The 19,964-nt window shown below is 61.6% G+C and overlaps 3 protein-coding genes across 3 annotated transcripts; all 3 read right to left on the bottom strand.

The window, feature by feature from the left end:
• Positions 1 to 6,721: 6,721 nt before the first annotated feature.
• Positions 6,722 to 10,441, bottom strand: LCNL1 (lipocalin like 1). The gene is made up of 7 exons (XM_050907993.1): positions 10,331 to 10,441; positions 9,896 to 10,035; positions 9,235 to 9,305; positions 8,468 to 8,578; positions 7,799 to 7,900; positions 7,510 to 7,535; positions 6,722 to 6,930 (listed from the first exon to the last, which is right to left on the bottom strand). Exons 1-6 carry the CDS (start codon positions 10,424 to 10,426, stop codon positions 7,510 to 7,512), a joined length of 546 nt encoding a protein of 181 aa, XP_050763950.1. The 5' UTR covers positions 10,427 to 10,441; the 3' UTR covers positions 6,722 to 6,930.
• A 1,374-nt stretch (positions 10,442 to 11,815) lies between these two features.
• On the bottom strand, positions 11,816 to 14,338 carry LOC127023812 (lipocalin-15-like). The gene is made up of 7 exons (XM_050908128.1): positions 14,228 to 14,338; positions 13,532 to 13,671; positions 13,237 to 13,301; positions 12,823 to 12,936; positions 12,237 to 12,338; positions 12,101 to 12,122; positions 11,816 to 11,941 (listed from the first exon to the last, which is right to left on the bottom strand). Exons 1-7 carry the CDS (start codon positions 14,321 to 14,323, stop codon positions 11,938 to 11,940), a joined length of 543 nt encoding a protein of 180 aa, XP_050764085.1. The 5' UTR covers positions 14,324 to 14,338; the 3' UTR covers positions 11,816 to 11,937.
• A 920-nt stretch (positions 14,339 to 15,258) lies between these two features.
• LOC127023721 (lipocalin-like) lies at positions 15,259 to 18,239 on the bottom strand. Its single transcript, XM_050908004.1, has 7 exons — positions 18,118 to 18,239; positions 16,818 to 16,957; positions 16,619 to 16,695; positions 16,340 to 16,453; positions 15,981 to 16,082; positions 15,731 to 15,756; positions 15,259 to 15,425 (listed from the first exon to the last, which is right to left on the bottom strand). Exons 1-6 carry the CDS (start codon positions 18,214 to 18,216, stop codon positions 15,731 to 15,733), a joined length of 558 nt encoding a protein of 185 aa, XP_050763961.1. The 5' UTR covers positions 18,217 to 18,239; the 3' UTR covers positions 15,259 to 15,425.
• Between the last annotated feature and the right edge of the window lie 1,725 nt (positions 18,240 to 19,964).

Here is a 19,964-nt window from a genome sequence, read left to right on the forward strand (position 1 = left end):
TGAAGCGCAGGCCAACACCACGGTCTCGCTGGGTTTGTAAAGCCGCATTCCGGGCAGACTGGGAACACCGACGGGAAACGGGCTGTGGCACAGGTGAACGAGGGACACATCCACAGCCGGGCAGCGCTGTGTTTGCAGTAGGGGCAGGGCTCCTGCTGTGCTGCGAGCAGGCGAGCTGCGGTGCTGTGAACTTTGAGACCTGTACCAGGCACCCAGGTACTCATCTGGCTGCCGGGCCATGAGAGGGACAGCAAGGACACCCACATCTGCTGGTTGTGGGAGAGGGGCACAGAGCAGAGCAGGGCAGAGCTGGCCTCGCAGGACCCTGACATGGGGCTGACTCCTTCCCTCCTCGATCTGACAGCTATCCTGCCCTCAAGAACTCATGCGACACAGATGTTGGGGACACCGGTGACCCAGCGCCTACACAGCTTACCTTGAGAAGATGCTTTCTTGCTTCACATCAGGTGTGTCTGGCAGCACCAGCAGTTTGGACACCAGGGTGATTTTAATATACTCCTGGGAGGCACCTGGGAAAAGATCCTCTGTTACAGCACAGTCCATAATTGCTCCATACAGCCCCTTGGGCACGTTGCTTTGGGATGCTGTGGGAGCAGGGAAGCACACTGCGAGGGAATATGGTGTGCTGAGTCCTGTGCTCAGTGCCCGACCATGGACTTCCCCCTGAGGGGTGCTCCAGCAGCCTCCCCACGAAGAGGGCTCCAAACCTCCAGAGGCCAGGACTGGGGGCAGGTCTGAAGTTGTCTTTGAACTTCTTAGCAGCTAGAGACACCCAGAGGGGTGGTCCTGCAGTGGAGCTGGAGCAGCATGGCAGGCTCTGCAGCCAAAGTGGCTCAGAGACACCCTTAAGCAAGAGCCCGAGTCCAGGAATATGTCAGAGTTTGGCTCTTCAGCCTGTGCTTTCCTTTTCTAGCTTGTTTTCCCCACTTTTGCAACTGAGAATGTACCTCCTGGCTTTGCTGGATAACCTTGGTTTCTTCTAGACAAGCTCATCTAGATTTAAGAGTGACTTAAGGGGCTCTAGCAAGCGTAAGGTGTGTTGCTTCTCTGAACCGCTGCTCAGAGACCTTCCACCTCTGAGAAATTTGGGAATCTGGAAGGGAAGTTTCCCCCCAGATGCACCAGTCTGCAAAGGTCAGGGTGGGGCCTGAGAGCATCCACATCTTTGGGGAGGGGAGAGTGATGGAGACGCTGGCCAGAAACAGGAGCACCTTTCCCTCAATCAACAAGTCTCCGTCAGTCCCGTTTGCATATCTCCATGGCCCAGGGAGCCACAGGAGGGTTTCGGTTGGAAGGCACCTCAGGGGTCTCTGGTCCTACCCCTGCTCAGAGCAGGGCCAGCTTTAAAGTTAGACCAGGTTGCTTGGGGACTTGTCCACCTCAGTTTGGATACCTCCAAGGATGGGGAGATACTCAACCACGTTTCTGGACATGCTTAAGTGCAGGACCACCTTCATGAGGAAGAACTTTCTCCTTTTGTCCTACTGGAATTTGCCGTGTTGCAGCACGTGCCCGTTGCCCTTCGTCCTACCACTGAGCACTCCGGGAAGAGTCTGGCTGCGTCTTCTCCAGGTCCTCCCCTGAGGCAGCTGGAGACAGCAGCCAGATGTCTCCTTCGCCTTCTCTTCTGGAGGCTGGACCAGCCCGCCTCTCTCAGTCTCTCCTCGTACGTGCTGTGCTCCAGGCCCTGGCCAGCTTCGTGTCCTCCACTGGGCTCTCTGCGGTTTGTCAGGACCTTTCTTGTACTGGGGAGCCCTAAACTGGGCCCAGCTCTCCCAACACGGTCTCACAAGTGCTCCCTCGAGCTGATGGCTGCCCTTCGCTAACCCAGACCAGGAGGTATCTGCCTGCCTTTGCTGCAAAGGCACTCTGCTGACTGATGTTCAGCTTGTTGCCCGCTGGACACGCAGGGCTCTTCCCGCAATGCTGCCATCTCCCTGCAGGCCCAGTCTGCCCAGTTGTACGGGGTTAGCCCAGCCCAGCAGCATTTGCCTTGGCTGAACGTCAGGAGGTTTGTGCTACCCCGTTCTGGGGGCTGCTGCGGCCTCTCTGAATGGCAGCTCCAGCAAAACAACCTGGCCCCAAAGCTTTGCTGTCCCCAAAGCTTGCACATTGTCACTGATATTGGGCATTGCTGGGACTGATGCATCTTCACACATTTCAGGCGATGCTGACCCTGGCAGCTTGGGAAGTCCCCAGCCACATTGCTTCCCACCTTCAGGCCACCAGACACTTCCCCTCAGCCGTGTTGGGTCAGACAGTCATGGAGCCAGGCTATAAAACAACGTCCTGAGATGATCCAGGTTGAGAATAGCCACACACTTTCAACAGCTTTCAACACCTGGAGGAAGTGGGAATGTCCGAAGCCGGTCGCGTTTTGGGTGCTGGTGCCTCGTGAAGCCGTGGCCCAAAAGGGCACCTTGCTGCCCCAGCAGCACTGAGTTTTTTTCCTCACTTTTAATGGGTCTCAGTTGTGTCGTTAAAAGTTTCTGAACTTCTGCAGTCTTGACTTCTGAAAAGGCGCCAGGGGGCTTGTTGTGCCACTGCAACGCCTGGGGACAGGAGCTATATTTGCCTCTTCCCAAACCAGGGAGCAAAACCAGTGTTTGTTCCTCTGTGGGGCTCAGACCAGCACAGAGTTGTCTACAAGCGGTAATTGGCAATTTAGAGGTGACTCACTCCTGACCCGTGGGAGTTCACATCGTTTATGCCTGTGCTGTTGAGAGCCGATGCCCATCGCCCAGATCCCAGCGAGGGGCTGTCCCTGAGGCTGGAGGGTGGGGAAAGGCTCAGCTGGGCTGGCACCCACCAGGTCCCATGTCCAGTGGCACTTGGGGAACCCCATGGTCTTGCTCTACCCCATCCAAGACAGATGGAGAAGCCCCGATGACTGCACGTCGTTGGAGTGACTCCTGCTGTGGTGACCGTACTGCCAGCTGGTGATGGTGGTGCTGGCACCCATCACGTGCAAAGGGACATCCAGGAGGCTCTAACACATGGTTGCTCCAGGCAGGTTGGATGGGCACCTGTGGGCTCAGGTTTTTGGGAAGGCCAAGAGCCCACAGGTCCTGAGCAGCAAGCAGGACCTGGCTCATGGGCTGAAATAAAAACGTCATTCTCATGACAGCCGGTGCTACGCTTAGAACCAGAGACGATCCAATACAGCCACATTTTATTTTTAAAAAGGGGAAAAAATGGAAAGTCAAGAGGATTAAATATCACATATGGCACAGAGATTGTCTACAAAGACCAGCTTAGCTTCACTCTGAGCGCTTAAGCTGACATTAGCAAATACAAACCCTAAACAACTGTTAGAAAGGGAAAGCCTAAATGGAGGCCAGCATGAATAAATCAATTAAAGAAGCTGATCAGAAATAAGATAAATGTTCTTAAACTTGCTGACGTTGCATCCACATGAAGACAGTAAGATGACCCCTGGTAAATTAACTGGCAACAACATAAGACAAGCAATGAAGACACCAGAATTTGGCCTGTTGCTCCTCTACTCTGAGGAATGACATCTACGCTTACGTATATTCCTTTCTTCAAAAGCACCAGGAGCAGGAATTTAGCACTAGAAAATGTTTGACCAGTAGCCAGTCAAATTCAGAGTGAGTATTCAAAGAAAATAAGCTGATAGAAAAGTGAAGAAACTCTGCATCCGCCTTGGCTGAGGAGGAGCTTTGGTGGATCCCCAGGCTAGACGATCTCTTTGGCAAACACTTGGAAAGGTCTGTCCTACCAATGCAGAAGGGCAAGTGAGTGTTAAGACAGAGGAGATGACATTTCCAGTCAAAGTAAATCAGGTACGAAACTCAAACTTTTCACTGCAGCATGTCATCTGCTGCTTAGACTCACCTTTGCTACCTCTGGTTTTCACCAGAAGACTAGAAGAAGAAAATATGCTGGCTTTTAAAGAGGTTGTTGGAGGTAAAGAGACTATAGACAAATAGATCTACTATGCAGTGTGGGCGGATACTCACAAAAGCTGTAATAAATGGCAGACCTGGTTGATGTATGGACAAATTATGTCACAGGGGAGACTGAATCCAACTTTTGCGCAGGAAAATCACACCTCAGAAACATAGTTTCTGGAGGAGTCAACAAGATATGGGTGTTGGACATCCCCTGGTCAGCTGAGAAGGGTCTTCATCAAAGCTTGCAGAGGACAAGCTGCCATAGGCTAGGGAGGAAGATCCTCACTTGGATACATGAGTGGCTGAGTGAGAGAAAAAGGGAGGAAGATCACCCAGAGAGCTCATTGTGCCAACAGATGTCTTGTAAAACATCTCATCCACATGCAGCAGGTGCCAAAGGTGGCAGATGCAGCGTAAGGAGAAGTTAGGAGAAGACTGGGGAACAGGACAAGGCACCATGTAAATCTAAGCTGTACCCACACCTTCTCGGATGGATGGAGGTCCAGGTCTGGTCACCCAGCCCCAGCAGGGACATGGCCTAAGCAGGGGAGGGAGAGAGAAGGTTGAGAGGCACAGATGGGAGAGCAAGGAGACTTGCTAAAGATTTAAGATCTGGAACAGCATGAAGAGGATGAATAGAGAAGATAGTCTCACATCACCAGCAAGCACCGCAGCCATCGGCTGTGAGTCTCCAAATTGCTCCTCACACATCAAAGGCTGGTCCAGCACCTCCCTTGCCCCAACATCCCTCTGCTCTCTCCAACAGCCAGTTGGGATCCAGGTGCCTGGGCTGATCTCCGCTGCACCAACCCAGTCCTTACCAGCCCGTCTCACCAGCGTGCTCCCACAGCGCCTGGCCAAGGAGCTGCAGGTGAAACCACTGCGACAAGCGAAAAGCAGTGCGGAGACAGGCAGTGAAGCTCCTCGCTGCAGTGTGCCACCAGCGCTGAGAAGGTGCCTCACCACAGGAAGCCCTTAGAAACACTCAGGGAAGAAAAGTCCCGTGTCATTAAATATACAATGACATCTGGCCAGGTTTGCTGGGGCGATAAAGGGGGGCAGGTACAACCCCCTTTTCACCCTGTCCCTGCGTGCTTCTCCTTGCCCCTGTACATGCCTGTTGGTGAAGGCAGGGTGCTGGGAGAGGGGCTGCATGGTCTGATGAGCGTTGGATGAGCAGCAGGGACAGGGACAGGCTTGATGGGAGGGCTGAGGGATCGTGGGGGGCTGTGGTGGGGACCCCCCTCCTGCTCTGCACAGAGAGGACTCACACCCAGAAAAGAGCTGAAATTGCAGCCTGTGCGCATCCTGCTCCGGGGCACAGGGAGAAAACAGACGGACAAAAGGAGGAGTGGAAAATGCTGGTGGCAGAGAAATGATCTCACCGCTGTCTGGCAGGGTGATGCCTGCACACAGCAGGAAGGAAATATTTGGCCGGAACACGATGTGGAGACACCAGGACTCCCTGTCACACAAAGCCCTTGGCGAAGGGCGTTGCTGGCAGCGGGATGTTTTCGTCTGCATCAATACATGTACCAAAAACAAGCCTCGACGCAAAGCTGCATGTAAGCCCGGCACTCTTGGGAGTGCGGCAAATGCTGAACTGTTCCAGTCCAAACTGCTGGGGTGAATTCCTGCTGGAAACGCTGGGGTCCTTCCAAAGAGGGTGGAGATGACGCTGGATTGGGAAGTGCCAGTGAGGTCCCCTGCCCTGCTGCTGCTGGGACGTGTCCAGCTCTCATGATCCTCAAGATCAGGAGCAGTTTCCCAGATGTATTTTCCTGGTCCATGGGAGGAGGAAGGAGCACCTGGGAACATCCCAAGGTGCTCAGCTGCTGGGACGACACCTTCCAGGGGTACCTGCTACCTTCATGCAGCAGCAAGGCAGATCCTGGGTGAACGAACACCCAGGTTACTAGCCAGGCTGGCTAGGGACGGGCACGGTGGAAAGGCCAGCAGAGAGGACTTTGGAGGAACTTCCTTTTCCAGGAGAGGCACAAGCTGCTTCGTACCCTGCCAGACCTCAGTGCCTGTGAGCACTACCCGAGCCCTGGAGATGAGCATGCGTGAGGTGGCAGGGCTTTGCTGGGGACACGGGTTACCCTGGGTGGGTTGTGGTTTCTCCCGGGTGGACTTGAGGAGCTGAAGAGAGCAGGAAGGGAAGGATGGGGTGGGATTTCAGAAATCTAAATTCAAAGGAAGACAGTTTCTGGAGGCAGATGTCCACCACCACCAGATAATCTGAATCCAGTGGGGGCTTTCTCTGCACAGTGCCCGGGGGCAGAGACCACGCGCAGCTCCGCACCAGCTCTCCAGGTTTGGGTCCAGAGGATTCAGACACCCACCTCCCACCGACCACCAGCCCTGCCGCACCGTGGGGCTGAGAGGTCCCAAAGCTGAGTCTTGCCCCTGCCTTGGCCCAGCCTGAGCTGGTGGACGAGTTGGGCTCCAGCAGAGCAGAGGGCTGCAATCGCAGCAGGGAGAGCGGACAGAAGGTGAGTTGGATGGTGGCGGTGCTCGCAGCCCTCCGAACTCCAACCTCAATCTCTGTGGCCAAGTCCCATGGCCTTTCTCCACCCAGCCCCTCGTGCCCACGGGCTTTCCAGCCTCACTGCACCCCTTGCCTCACCTCTGCCTGGCCGAAGTCCTGCACCCAGGAAGGAAAATCCTGGTGGACTCCAAAACTGCCCTCGCTTGGGTGAGCTCAGCCCAGGATCGCCCCTGGCTGCTCACCATCCACAGACCCCGGGAGGACAACAGAAGGGACCATACACCTGAGCACCTCAGGTTCTCCCCAGACAGCTACACCAAGCTCCGGGGTGAGTTTCTGTTTATTTGGCAAAAAGGAGGGACTGTGCACTAGAGGAGCAGGAGACGTGTCAGAGCCTTGACCACCGAGCTTGGAAGCGGGATGGCGGAGCAGCAGCCTGGAGCTTCAGAGCATGGGTCTTGCATCGCTCAGCAGGAGCATCCACCAGCCAGCCCACACCTCCTAGAAAACAGCCAGGAGATGTGAGCTGAATATTTGAGGTGAGGAGGCCAATGGAGAGGGCCAAGCAGGGCTCTCCATCAGGATCAGTGCGTTCTCTTCCAGTTCTCCCCAGCTCTGTAGGGTGAGCCATCTCCAGCACTGGATTTCTAGCTAACCCCTACAACTGAATGTGTATCGGTGTGGTGGGAAATCACACGCCAGGGTGGGCCAACAACAAACACGTTTTGCGTGGTGAGACACCAACCCAACCTCTGGCCGGTTTTGCTGGTCCACAACCCCAAGGTCCCTTTGGCAAGAGCCGGTGTCCCGGCCCTCACTGCTGGATGAGCTCTGCAGCTGTTTCTCCACTGAACCGGTGGTTTCGGTTCAAGTGCCCTTGCTCACCGCTGGGCAGCTGCACCGGGGGTCCCCGCTGCAGAGCAGCTCCAAAGGGAACGGTCCTACCTGGGTGCGAGCTCCAGCACAGGTTCAAACAACTCGGCCCCCAGAAGAGTTCACGGTGGCCCTTGCTGGGGCACCAAGGGGGGCAGTTTCCAGCTGAGGACATTGCAAACACCGTGTTGCGCAGCAGCAACTCACCTACGCTTCATCGAGGCTGCATTCCTCTGTGAAAATAAAGAGAAAGGCTGAGTCTGGGCTGTGGTCTGGCTAGTCCCATTTAGCACCCAAAATAGACAGCCCAGGAATGAACTTGAGCAAGGCAAAAGCCATGACGTGCCAAGCCAGAGGGCCTCTTGCTACCAGCACTGTCTCCTGCCAGCTCAGACCACAAAGTGGTGGCAGCGATGGGCCGAGCTGGTCCCTGCCAGTGTGTCCTGGCTCCCCGTATCGAGAGATCCAGCCCGACATGGTGCTGGGCAGTGCTCACCCTGGCTGGGCAGCATCTTGATCATCTTGTCGGTGAAGCTCTTCTCCTTCGCAAGCTTCTTGAACAGCGCTGTGATTTTGGGGCTCACCTGCCGGGTTCTGCCTAAAGGCAAAGACATGAGTTAGCTCCAGGCTGTGGCCTGTCCCTGCATCTCCCAGGCAGCTGGCGAGTGTGCCCAGGCAAGGACGGGATGGGTGATGGTCCCTGGGAGAAGGCTGGAGGCAGTGGTGGAGGTCCTGGAGAATGGTGGTGGCCAGGCACATGAGACATCCCTCCCGGGGGACAAGACGAAGCGGAGGTCCTGGCACCAGCACAGTGTCTCCCTCTCTTGGTTCCCATCCCCACCATTTCTGCCCCCCTTGCAGCAGGACCCCCGCTCTTCACCCCATTCCACCGAGCGACTTACCCGCGGCCATGGACTCCCAGCACAGTGCAGAAGCCTGAGCCCCAGCCTCCCCTGCCAGCCCCAAATCGCTGCCCCTTCCCCTGCCGCGCAGGGGATGCGCAGCAGCTCCAGCCCCGCTCCTGCACCCCACCAAGGGCACGAGGGCAGCGGTGAGGAGGGGGTCTCTCCCGCAAGCCCTCTGACTCCTGGCCTCTTGGGACACTACGAAGCACCCCGACACCTCCCAGCTGTTCACCCCGGTCAGACCACCACTGGCTACGCACTGTAGAGCCTCAGCATGTGCAAGGTCTTCCCGTCCTTCACTCTGGAGGCAAAGATAACCGCGTACGTCTTGCCGTCGGTATCCACCACCTGCGCCGTTTTATTGCCTCTCTCTGCAAAAGGATGTGGAGGAAAGCGAAAAATTAATCACCTCCTCCTGAGAACTCCCACACTGCAGAATCGCTGTAAGAGTGTGAATCAGGATGCCAGGGGCCAGGCCCCCCCAGCCCGTCTTTCTTCTGTGTCTCCCCTGCCTGGTTTTTCCTCTTGCTAAGGCTCCTCTGAAAGCCTGGGGGAGCCCACAGATCACAGCAGAGCAGAGGGATGGGAAGGTGGACACAGGAGGGCCTGGGGACGGTCACTGCAGACAGCGGAGTAGCCCAGCCAGTGTCAGACTAACGCCTGGGCTGGGGATGGTGGGAAACCACTCTTGCTTCATCCCTTGGCAACATCCATCCACACCCCCTTTGCAGAATGAACCTGCTTTTCCCCAGGGTTTAAGCTTGGTCTGAATGTGTCTTATCCCAGAGCAGCTTCCCAGAGGGAGGGAGTGGGGGGGTCCACCATGCTGGTGGGACACCAGCCCTGGCATGGACCAGCCCTGGGGTGCAGCTGGCAACCGGCCACAGAGAGATGTCCCACCCAGGACCGCAGGAGAGGCAGGCAGGCACCCCTGAGGGCCATGTCCCCAGGGACAACCAGCTGCTTCAGACAGGGATGATGGGAAGTGCCTCCGTCCCGTCCCAGGGGCTGGGGTCCCCCCACTCACCAGAGCTGTAGTATTCACCCGGGATGCCTGTTTGCTTGTAGATCGACTCCAATTTCTTACATCCCTCCGGGCTGCAAAACAGTGAAGGATGCTCTGGCTGGGGTGAAGTGACCCCCCTCCCACTCCCCTGGGGATGCTGGCTCCGGGGTCGCTACCCCAAACGTGGGACTTGCTGTTCAGGGATGGGATGGTGTGGCCAGGGCAGGAGGGGGAGAGATGCCACCCTTGGAGCAATGGGTGCCTGGGCTGGCAGGGCACAGCGCTGGCACCCGAGGATCGTCCCGTGGGGTCACAGAGCTGTTCCCTTGCTCATGCTCTGAGCTTGTGGGATGAGGCTGGTCCTGCTGGGAAAGCTTTAATCGTAGGGTCCCTTATCACCCTGCTGCGTCCCTGCTGGGACCAGTAGTGTCTCAGCCTCTGTGGTGGGACCGCTCCTGGCTGGTGCTGCCCTGAGCCTGCCTGGCCTGCCCTGAAGAAGGGGTCCCCATGATGCAGCTCTCCCGAGCCCCTGTTTTAAACCACAGGGCTGGTGGTCCTGCCTCACCCCCCGCCCAGGTCTTTGGTGGGTGCTGGGTGGAGGCACCCAGGTGGAGCCCACTGGTGAAGGTCCAGGGAGGAGGTCGGTCAGTGAAGCCCATGGAGAAAAGCACTTGGCACTTACGTGGGAATTGCAAAGGAGACCTTCAGGTCGCCCTCCCCCAGGACCGCGATGGTGGCCATCGCCATCTTCAGCTCGTCCTTCCTTCGGAGGTAGTGCTCGGAGTCGGAGGCCAGAGCAATGATGTGCCATTTCCCTGCAATCTGGCAGCGAGGGCAGGCTGTCAGTCCAGAGGAGCAGGCAGGGGCTGTCCCCTCCTCAGGGACTGAGCCAGGACACCGTCAGGCCATGGGACACCTGCATCCCCTCCTGGCACCAAAATCCCCACAGGGCACCTACACTGGAGCTGGGTGACTGCCCTCACCTGGGTATGACAGCAGAACCAGCGGTGGCTGTGGTGTCCCCAGCTGTCCCCAGTACCAAAACACCTCTCCAGTCCCTACCCTGATAACCGGAGGCCACGCTCCCACCTTCCCTTCCCCGGATGCTGCGCATCACCTTGCTCTTGTCCAGCCCCACAGCCCCAAGGTTCTCAGCCTCCGCATGCAGCAAGCAGAGCAGGGCCAGCCCCAGGCTCAGCCCCACGGTCCTCATCTCGCCGCAGCCTCCGCCAGCTTCGCCAGCAGGATGGAGAGCGGTGCCGGGGCTGCCAGCTTTATAGTGCCGTGCTCTGCCCCACTCCGCCCACCCCGGTGCTGCTGCGTGCCGAGCTGCACGGATAACACTGCTGGTGTTGGCTTGGGCGAGGTGGTGGTTTCGAAGGGCTGAAGTCACCCCACGGTAAACAGCCTCCTGTCTTGCGGAAGACGGGAAGTGCCTGGAAGCCCCAGGAAGGGGCTGAGAAGTGGGGTTGCAGAAGCCGTTGCACCAGCGCTGAAATTTAGGATTTTCCCGGTTTCTTTAGTTGCTTATGAAAGAACAAAGAGAGCTTTTGTTTCCCAGCTGGCTGATGCAAGGCTGCCGGGAGGAGCAGGGAGGTCCTTCCTGGCATGGGCCACGGCAGCACCGTCACCCAGCGACCTGTCACGAAGGGGCTCGGTGACCCGTCCCTCTGGCCAGGCTGGCATCTGCCCCGAGGCTGCTGCTGGGATCGTGCCCAAACCCAGGCGTCCGCACGCTGCCGGCATGACCTGACCCCATGGTGCCTGCGCAGGCTCACCCACCCGCTCTGGGGCACTCAGGGTCCGCAAAGCGGGATGCAGCCGGAGCGGGGCAGGCAGAAGAAGGGGTTCGTGTCACTGTGGGAGTACGTCCCCTCCTTCCCAGAGTGTGATGTCCCCTGTGCCCTGGCTCTGGCAGGCTCCTGAGGTCACAGCCCCAAAAGGGTCCGTGCTGCTTCCTCACGTCTGGCTGGGCACCAAGGGACCTCCGCTCCGGGGCAGGGGGGCTGTGGGGGGGACCAGGGGCTGCCTCCGCTCTGCAGGAGGGGGAGGGGGATGGATGCTGCCCTTGGGGCTCATGGCAGCATGGTCCTACCTTGGTCAGTGGGCAGATGGGGGACCAAGGGGGATGGGAGACAGGCATGGGGGTCCCAGCCCTGCCAGGCATTTACCCTGGGTGGCCCTGGCGGGGGGACGGAGCAGGAAACGGGGTGGCCTGGGGACGAGCTGCCTGCCGGGAGCCAGAGCCCGTGCAGGCAGGGCTGGGCAGCCTGACTGCTTAACCCTGCCTGCCCAGACCTGCTGCCCACCCAGCCGAGCTGTGCAAACCCCAGCTCGATTCTCCCCTGCCCACATCCCCGGCGGCTGCCCCACTGCACCTTCCCCATCCTCCGCTCCCCATCCTCCCCACGCTGAGCGCAGCAAACAACGCAGCAAAGGAGACCCCAGCGCCCCTGGGGTGCTGAGAGGAAGGGTCGGATCCAGGACTGCTGGGCTCAGGGTGCCTGGGGACCCTGGCAGCACCCCTGCTCCTGCCAACAAAAGCACTGAGCTCTGGGGCAGCTTCGGCACCTATTTATTTAGGAGGGCGAGGCGTGATCCTGGCACGGGGCTGCGGGTCTGGCAGAGCCCGGCCGGGGAGGACAGGAAGGGGCACCATGAAGCAGGAGGCAGAGCACAGTTTCCATCAGGTCTGGAGGACACACAGCCTTGGCGTTGGCCCCTTCAGCTGCAGGGAGGAAGGACAGATGGACAAGTGGTTACAGCAGGGGAAAGCCGATGTGGCGCAGAGCTCTGAGACAGGCGGGGGGCTTCCTGGGGGGCTGCGAGTCCCTGCTTGGCCCAGGCCATGCCGGGAGGGAGATCTGGCTTCGCTGGTCACACTCACCTGATGGCCTCGGTGCACTGATCTGTTGAAAAGCAAAGAGAGGAGTGAGCATGCCACAGGCAGTGCCCTGAGCCCCCATGCAGCGTCCCCATGCAGAGGGGCCGTGGGTGCCACCCCGTGCCCTCCCGGCACTCACCCGACTTGGGCAGGATGGCCAGCATGTCCTCGGTCAGACCCACAGTGGGGATGAGCTCTTTGAACTTCTGCAGGAGCTGGGGGCTCACGTCCTGCTCCCTCGCTGCAGCCAGACACCCAAAGTAGGGGCTGGTGAGTGCGGGGGGACCCGGCAGTGAGCCCCACGCTGGGGGTCCAGCTCCTGCAGGGCAGCGATGGGACCCCAGGGAACAGCAAAGGCAAAGCCATGGAGGTGCAGGGTGGACACTGGGCACCCCACGGCTGCCCTGGGCTGGCAGCAAAGGGGCACAAGCCCCTTGGGATGAGCGACCCACCTGCCTGGGGTGGTATGGGGCAGCTGGCGGGGCTGGGGGTCCGCAGCTGGACTGGCACACTGCAGGGGGGCTTCGGTTCAAACCGCAATCAACCGGGGATATTTTTGGTGCAAGGTTTCATTCACTCCAAAATTAATTCCCTGGGTGCCAGCACATTGGGTGCTGACATTGGTGGCCCTGGGCGGCAGTGGGGAGCCCAGCCCCTGTCCCTCACCGGTGCCTGTATCCCTCCCCGGGGAGCCATGGGTGCCCGTCCCTGCTCCCGACACCCACTGAGGAGCTGCAGCGCGGTGCTGGTCTCCTGCTCTCTCTGCTGGAGCTGATGCACGATGGCGTAGCGGCTGTAGTCCGTCTCCATCACACGCAGGTCCCTCTTCTCTTGTGCTGCTAAAGGACCCCAGATGGTGCCCGGTCGGGCAACGTGGCACAGCCCGAGCACCTCCGTGGCCCCCGCCAGGGCTCACGGCTCAGGGCTCAAGCCCCACATTTGCCTGAGAGGGGTATGAGAAGGGAAGCCCTGTGCAATCCGGCAGAGCCAGGTGCCCACCCACAGCACGACCTCTCGCTGAGCGATGGAGGCAGAGGGGCCAAACCTGCCTCCCACTGCTCCCCGGGCACAGGGGACCGGTGATGCCCACCCTCCATTTCAGAGTGTCCATGGCTCTGATCCCCCCTGCCCACACGTACCCATGTAGTGCCCTGCCTGCCCGCTTTGCTGGAGGAGCAGCTCAAACTTTTGGCATTTGTCCAGCCTGGAAAGGGAAAATGGAAACAGCAAATGCGGCTGGATGCCATGTGGGAGGGCAGCGGGGTGGCGGGGCAGGAGGGAGCCCAGCCTGCCTGGGGGATGCACCAGGGTGCAGGCAGGACTGGGTGCCGCGGGGCAGTGGGTCTGTGGGAGGATGCTCCTCACCCAGCCGCCTTGGTGGGGAGGGGAGTCCCCCGGCCCGAGCGGGGCACGGCGAGCAGGATGGGCACTCACAGGGGCCAGACAAGCTGCATAGCCAGGTCCCCCTCCGGTGTGAAGCTGATGGTGGCGATGGACGACTTCATCCCATCCTTTATCTTCAGGAACACGGAGCAGTTGGAAACAGCGGCTGTGACATACCACGTCCCTGCAAACTGCAGCAGGACATCACCAGTGGGGTTTGGGAAAGCCACGGGGACTTGCCATCTGCCAGTGGGACCTGCCACCCACCATGTGGGACCTGCCAGCCTGCAGTGGGGGACCTGCCACCCTCTGTGGGGACCTGCCAGCCTATGGTGGGGGACCTGCCACCCTCTGTGGGGACCAGCCAGCCTAACATGGGGACCTGCCACCTGCCTGCGTGCAGAACAACCTGCCCTGCCCCATGCCAGGAGGGTGAGCGCAGCATCTGGCCCATGTTCCCTGGGGAAGCGCCGCACGCTCGGGGGCATCATGGCCCTGGGTGTTCGTGTCCCTGCGGCGGGGCCACCGCTGGGTCTGGCCACAGCGGGCAGGAGCTGGCCAGGACTAACCCAATTTTGCACGGGCATCCATGCTCTCATGGAAGCTGCCCTGGTGTCAGCTCAGGGCCAGGACCAGGGGGTGCCTGGGGGTGCCCAACCGTGCCCGGGGACACAGCACGGGCACCCTGCCCCGGCCAGTCCCTCCAGCCCAGGCAGGACCAGCCGGGCGGGCACCCTGTGCCGTTACCTTCTCAGCGTTGAAACCCGGCTGCACGGGAACCTCGGCCCCTGCCCGCAGCAGGTAGAGCAGGGCCAGCGCCAGGCTGGGCAGCACTGCCATCATCCTTGCTCCGGGGGCTGGATGCGGGCAGGAGAGGCTGCACAGACCTGCCTCTTCCCGCACCCACCTTTATAGCCCCCGCCGCTGGCAGCACCCCCTGCCCGCCCCCGCTTTATGCAAGAGGTTACACAAGAGCAGTGATAACTTGACCCCGTGTTAGGTGACAGCGCTGGCCCCTTCCCCCTCTAATTGCCCAGTCCCGGATGAATGCAGCCTTGTGTGAGATCCAGCCCGGAGCACGTCGGGTGCTGTGTCTGGGGAGGGGGATGAGGGTGCCCCCAGTGCCCCCCTCCTGGCTGTTGCCCACTGGCCCCAGAGTCTGGCAGTGCTGAGATGGATCCTGCCTCAAGGAGGAGGATGGTTGGGCCAGTGTTTTAGGCCAGGATTGAGCCGCAGCCTGGTGCCCCCCAGAAGGGGTTGTGGCTTCCCAGGCTGCTGGCAGCAGGCACAGACCCCCTCCCAGGGAGGGTCCGGGCTCATGGCATGGAGAGCAGGCAGGCGGTGGGGGCTGAGCCACATCCAGTGCTCACATCCATCGCTCTGGTTCATGTCTGTCCTTCCCCATATCTCTGGAGACCCCCCTCTGTGATTGCCCATCGCCCCATTCCCATGCTGCCAGCCTGCTGTCCGGCAGGGAAACTGAGGCAGTGAGGTTGGGGGAGCCCAGGGTGCCTGAGGAGGCAGACGGGAGCAGATCCCCCCAGTGGGTCCCAGCCCCGGGGACCCCTTCTCCCTGGACAGGGCAGGTTTGGTGGCCAGGCAGCATCGTGGCGTGCGATCCCACCCCAGCAACCCCACGGCCAGGAGCTGGGATCCGCCCTGACCCCCGGCGCCAGCCCCAGCCCAGCCCACCGCCACCGGCCGTGCTTCCCCCTCCCCATCACCCCGTTGGGGCTCCCCCCGCGACGACCCAGCAGACGAGGGCGAGGGGGCTGGTTTTATATGGGCTTTAATGGGGACGTGGGTACAGGTGTGGGGCGCGAAGCCAGGGAGCGAAGGCTGCTGCGGTGCTGGGGGTGTGCCGGGGACGGGACGGGATGGGACAGGGAGGCCGCCGGCTCGTGGTGCTCCCAGGGCTCTGGCCGGCAGCAGCTGGTGGGTCTGCCTGGAAGAGATGGGGGGCCAAGCGCAGCTGAGCTGGGGGAGATGGGGGGAGATGGGGGGGACATTGGCCCTGCCAGCCCTGTGCTGAGTGGGTGGGCACCCACTGCCCAGGGCCTGGTGCAACAAAAGAGCCACCCCATGGGGACGGGGTGGGGGATCCCCGGCCGGGGTAAGGGGGACCCCAGCGAGAGGAGCAGCCTGGGGGGGCTGGGAAGGGGATGGGGGCTCTGTGGGGTGGAGCGGCTCTGAGCACCCCCCGTACCCCCGCAGAGAGCTGGTCTGGGCCCCAGCGAAGGCAGGACTCACCTAGGCAGCATCTGCCATGCATTTGTCTGCAGGAGGAAGAAAAGCAGAGATCAGGTCCTCCAGGGGCTGGGGGACCGGTGACCCCCCCAAGGGACCCCGCACGGGGCTCTGCCGAGCAGCACCCCATGGCTGGCCCCAATGCCGGCCCGCAGGGAGGCAGGGAGAAGGCAGGAGGGTCTCCTCCCTCTCAGCTCCCCTGGGTACCTCACCCCCTGCTCCCCGCCACCCTCCTGCACCTCCAGCTTCTCACCCGTCTGGGGCAGGATGAGGATCTCTTCGTCCGTCAGGCCCTGCTCCCTGGAGAACTGGGTGAATCTCTCCAGGCGCTCGGGACTGAGCTCCTTCGTCCGGCCTGCAGGCGAGAGCAGGGTGAGAGGCAGCCCCCCCCGCACCCCCCAGTGAGGGGTCATGCTGCCCTGGGGCGCAGGCAGCCCAGCAAGGGACAGGTTCCCCAGGAAGGGAGTCCTGACCCAGCCATCGCATGGGTCACCCCAGCTTGGGAGATGATGCTGCCCTTCTCCCGTGGGAGAGATCCCCCACTGAGGACATCCCAGGGGGTCCCAGGGTGGTGGTGGGGTGGGTGGCACGGGGGTCTCAGGGCAGACGTACTGTAGAGCAGCACCATGGTGGAGGAGCCGCTGCTCTTGGAGATCTGGGTGGCCACCAAGGCGTACTCCTCGTAGTTGGTCTCCACCACGCGGATGTCGTGCTTGCTGCCCCAACCTGCCGGGGATAGGGAGGGCACTGCTCAGCCCCGGGCACCAAGCCAGCCCCGAGGTGCTCCGGTGAGGGCAGGAGCAGGGACAGGCGACAGCGGGGCTGGGCTGAGAGCTGGGGGCACATCAGGGGCTGCCCCGCAGGAGGATGGGCTGGGAGCCGGGCACTCACGTGGGCTGGTGTAGCTGAACCGCCCCGGCTGCTCTGTCTTAGTGTAAAGGCTGTTCCTCTTCTCGCACTGGTCACCCCTGGGGAGCACAGCACGAGGACGTCAGAGGGGCCGGGGGGATGCTCCAGCCCACGCATAGCCCCAGGCATGGCACCACGGGGGAGCACCCCCTGCTCACCCACCCCCTCCCCATGCCCGTACTTGGGGTAGGTGGAGGTGACCTCCAGGTTTCCATCTGCGGTGACAGAGATGACTGTGGTGCACATCTTCATCACGTGCTTCTTCTCCTTGAACCAGTTGGAGTTGGAGGCCAGGCCGATGCTGTACCATCTCCCCGTGAGCTGCACACAACCTCCACTCAGTTGCCAGCCGGGCGCAGACCCCGTCTCACCCCTCGGCCGCCCGCCAGCCCCAGCTCAGGCCACCTCCACCTGCGCCCCGCGGCAGGACGGTGTCCTGGGGTCCTCATCCCCCAGGGAGCTGCTACAGCTCTCGGCATCCACAAAACCCAGTGGCCGGGAGAGCCCTGGTTTACAACGTGCCCTTCGCTGCCTGGCACTTGGGGTGTTTCCTTCCTCTTCGCCCCAAGCCCGGGGAGGGGGTGACAGGACTGCCTGGCTCTGAGATGCCATTTCCATCCGTCCAGGGGCACGAGGAGGGGTCAGGACCCCGGGGCCGGCACAGCTCATCCCAGCCCGGTCCCTGGGGCTACCAGCTTGGTGCACCCAGAGGGGAACTGTCAGCCTTGGAGACGGGCTGTGCTGGGACCACCCATGCAGGACATGCCAGACCTCCATCCTTGCAGGATGTGCCTCCATCCCCATCCCCTCCCTGGGGTGGCTGTGTCCCCCAGGACCCCTCCAGGGGCTCCCTGGTGGAGCAGGCAGCGTGGCCCCTGCCCCAGCTCGGTGGGACCCCAGGGCTGTGGGGCCGGGCCCCCCAACACACAGCCAGGCTGGGGCTATCCTGCTCTGGGTCCTGCCCATCATGGGGGGAGGAAGGGGAGTGCAAGCACCCCGAGCATGCCAGCACCCAGGGGCTGGGAGTGCAGAGGGGTGTGTGGGACCCCCCAGCACAGCAGCCCTTAGTTTTTTGGGACCCTGGGCTGGAGGGGGGGGCCCGTGTTGGGGAGGGGGGTCCATGGCCCATCTCTGTGCTGCCTGTCAAACTGAGATTGCTTTTCTCAGTCCCCCCCTATAAAATCCTTGTGCATCTACACCAACCCCACAGTACAGCAGACGGCCCGGCCCCACACCTACTCGGTCCTGCCCCACAGGCTGGAGCCTGGATCCTGCATGCCCTCCAGAGCCACCGAACCCAGGACCCAGGGGGTCCCCAGGGATGGGGGGCTGCGGGTGCACCAGCTGCCCTGCCTCTCCCAGTGCCGGGGCCAGCCTGGCCCCAAATCCACCTGCAACACCATCTCCGCATATTTTCAGGGCAAGGATCCCCCAAAACACCCGAAACCCCCACGCAAGCGATGCCGTCCGGGCTGGGTCACCTTGTCCTGCTGGAAGTCGGTTTGGACAGGAATGCTGTCCTGTGCGTGCAGTGCCCCGAGCAGGGCCAGCCCCAGGACGCCAAGCAGCGTGGCGTGCATGTCTCCCACCAAGCTGAGCCGAGCAGAGCTGAGTGAGAGGAGCAGGCAGAGTGCTGCAGTGCCGGAGAGTCAGGCGAGCCCCTATTTATGGGCAGGCTGTGCGGCGGCCCCAGGGGGGCCAGCCCTGCCTCCCCCCTGTGCCGTTATGCAAGCAAAAGCAGGGGCGAGCGCCGAAGCCAAAGGGCAGGCAGGGGAACCTGCAAATGTTTCCCTCCTGTCAATATGACATGTTTGCTTTGGGGTGCCAAACTGCTCCGCAGCAAAAATACAGCTTGCAGCCAGCGCGGCGGCCGTCCCTGCCCCCAGCACTGCAGAGCCCGGGCCCGGTGCGGGCAGCTGGGGCTGCCCACAGGCACGGGCAGGGGGCCAGGACTGGGGGCCAGGGCTTGCTGGCTGCCCCATCCTTGCAGGATGGCCTCACTCAGACTCAGAGAGGGGCCCAAGTGGGGTGGAGGGAATGTTAAGTGCCTGCCAGGTCCTGATTCAGGCCATGGGACTCATGGGCACCTTTGGGTGCTCCTGCAGGACCCCTCGCCTTGCCCTGACCCAAGTCCCTGCATCACCCGAGGAAGCATCTCGACTGGCCCTGCCACCCGTCAGGGCGCGTCCCACCAAGGTGCAGCTCCGGTGCACCCCGATGGAGAGCTGGGGGGCTGGGGGTGTTGGGGGGGAGCCAGACCCCAGCCTCGGGCAGCCCCGACGCCCAGCTCCCTGGGGACCAGCACGCACCTAGCCAGACCCCCCAGTGCTTCATCCCCCCCACGCCACCCTGCACCCTTTGCCAAGGGGGTGACATCCTCCCCCTTGGTTCGGGGGTCACCAGCGGGTGCTGAGCTGCCCCCCCCCCCTTAATTGGGGACTCCTTGAGCACCCGCAGGGTGAGGGCTGGGGTGAACACTGGGTGTCAGCAGTGGCACCCGTGGGTCTGGCACGGTTTGGGCAGGGCTGGCCGTGCTGGGCAGAGCATCGCCCCGGCGGCTCTCCCCACGGCACGGCCCTGCCAAGGCGCTTTACGTAAGGAGCGTGTTTTTGCAACAGCTGGTTTTTTCCTCTGGCAGCCCACCCTGCCCGCCCGCCCCAGCACATTCCCTTCTCCGCACCCAGCTGCGAGCCCGACCTGCCCCTGCACACCACGCGCCAGGGGCCAGCCCGGCCCCAGCTCCACGGATTTATTAAAACAAAACAAAAGCTGAGCCGGGCAGGACCGAGCATCACGAGAGCCCGGCTGGGGCCCCCCCACACGCTGGGCTGGGGGCTCAGCCTCTGTCTGAGCCCACCCTCGGGGTGCACAGTGCCAGGAGGAACTCTCTCCATTGGGCATCAGAGGCACGGAGCACCCATGGGTGTCCCTGTGGTTCTGCGCCGGAGCAGGGACACAAAGCCCCCCCTGCTGCCCGGGTATCCCCAGCTCCCTGCCCTGCCCAGCAGCAGGAGGGGGTGCCCAGGGGGTGCCCGCTCTGCTGGCTCTCCTGGGGGTGGCAAAGCAGGGGGCCAGCCCAAGGAGCTGGGTGGCAAAGCTGGGTGCAAGCTCGGGGCGGGGGGGGGGCACACAGGGGCACCCGGGGGCACCAGCAGCAGCGTGGGGCAGGCTGAGCCCGCTGCCAGGGCTGGGGATCCCGGGCAGGATGGAGGTGCCCGGGCTGTGGATCACCACGGTGCCTGGACACAGACCCTTAGGCACAACCCGAGTGTTTGCACCCCAGAAATGGGTTCATGCCAGATAAAATGCGGGCTGGGCTGAGCCGGGG

This window comes from Gymnogyps californianus, chromosome 18 (assembly GCF_018139145.2).
Source record: "Gymnogyps californianus isolate 813 chromosome 18, ASM1813914v2, whole genome shotgun sequence".
In the NCBI taxonomy this organism is placed as follows: Eukaryota; Metazoa; Chordata; class Aves; order Accipitriformes; family Cathartidae; genus Gymnogyps; species Gymnogyps californianus.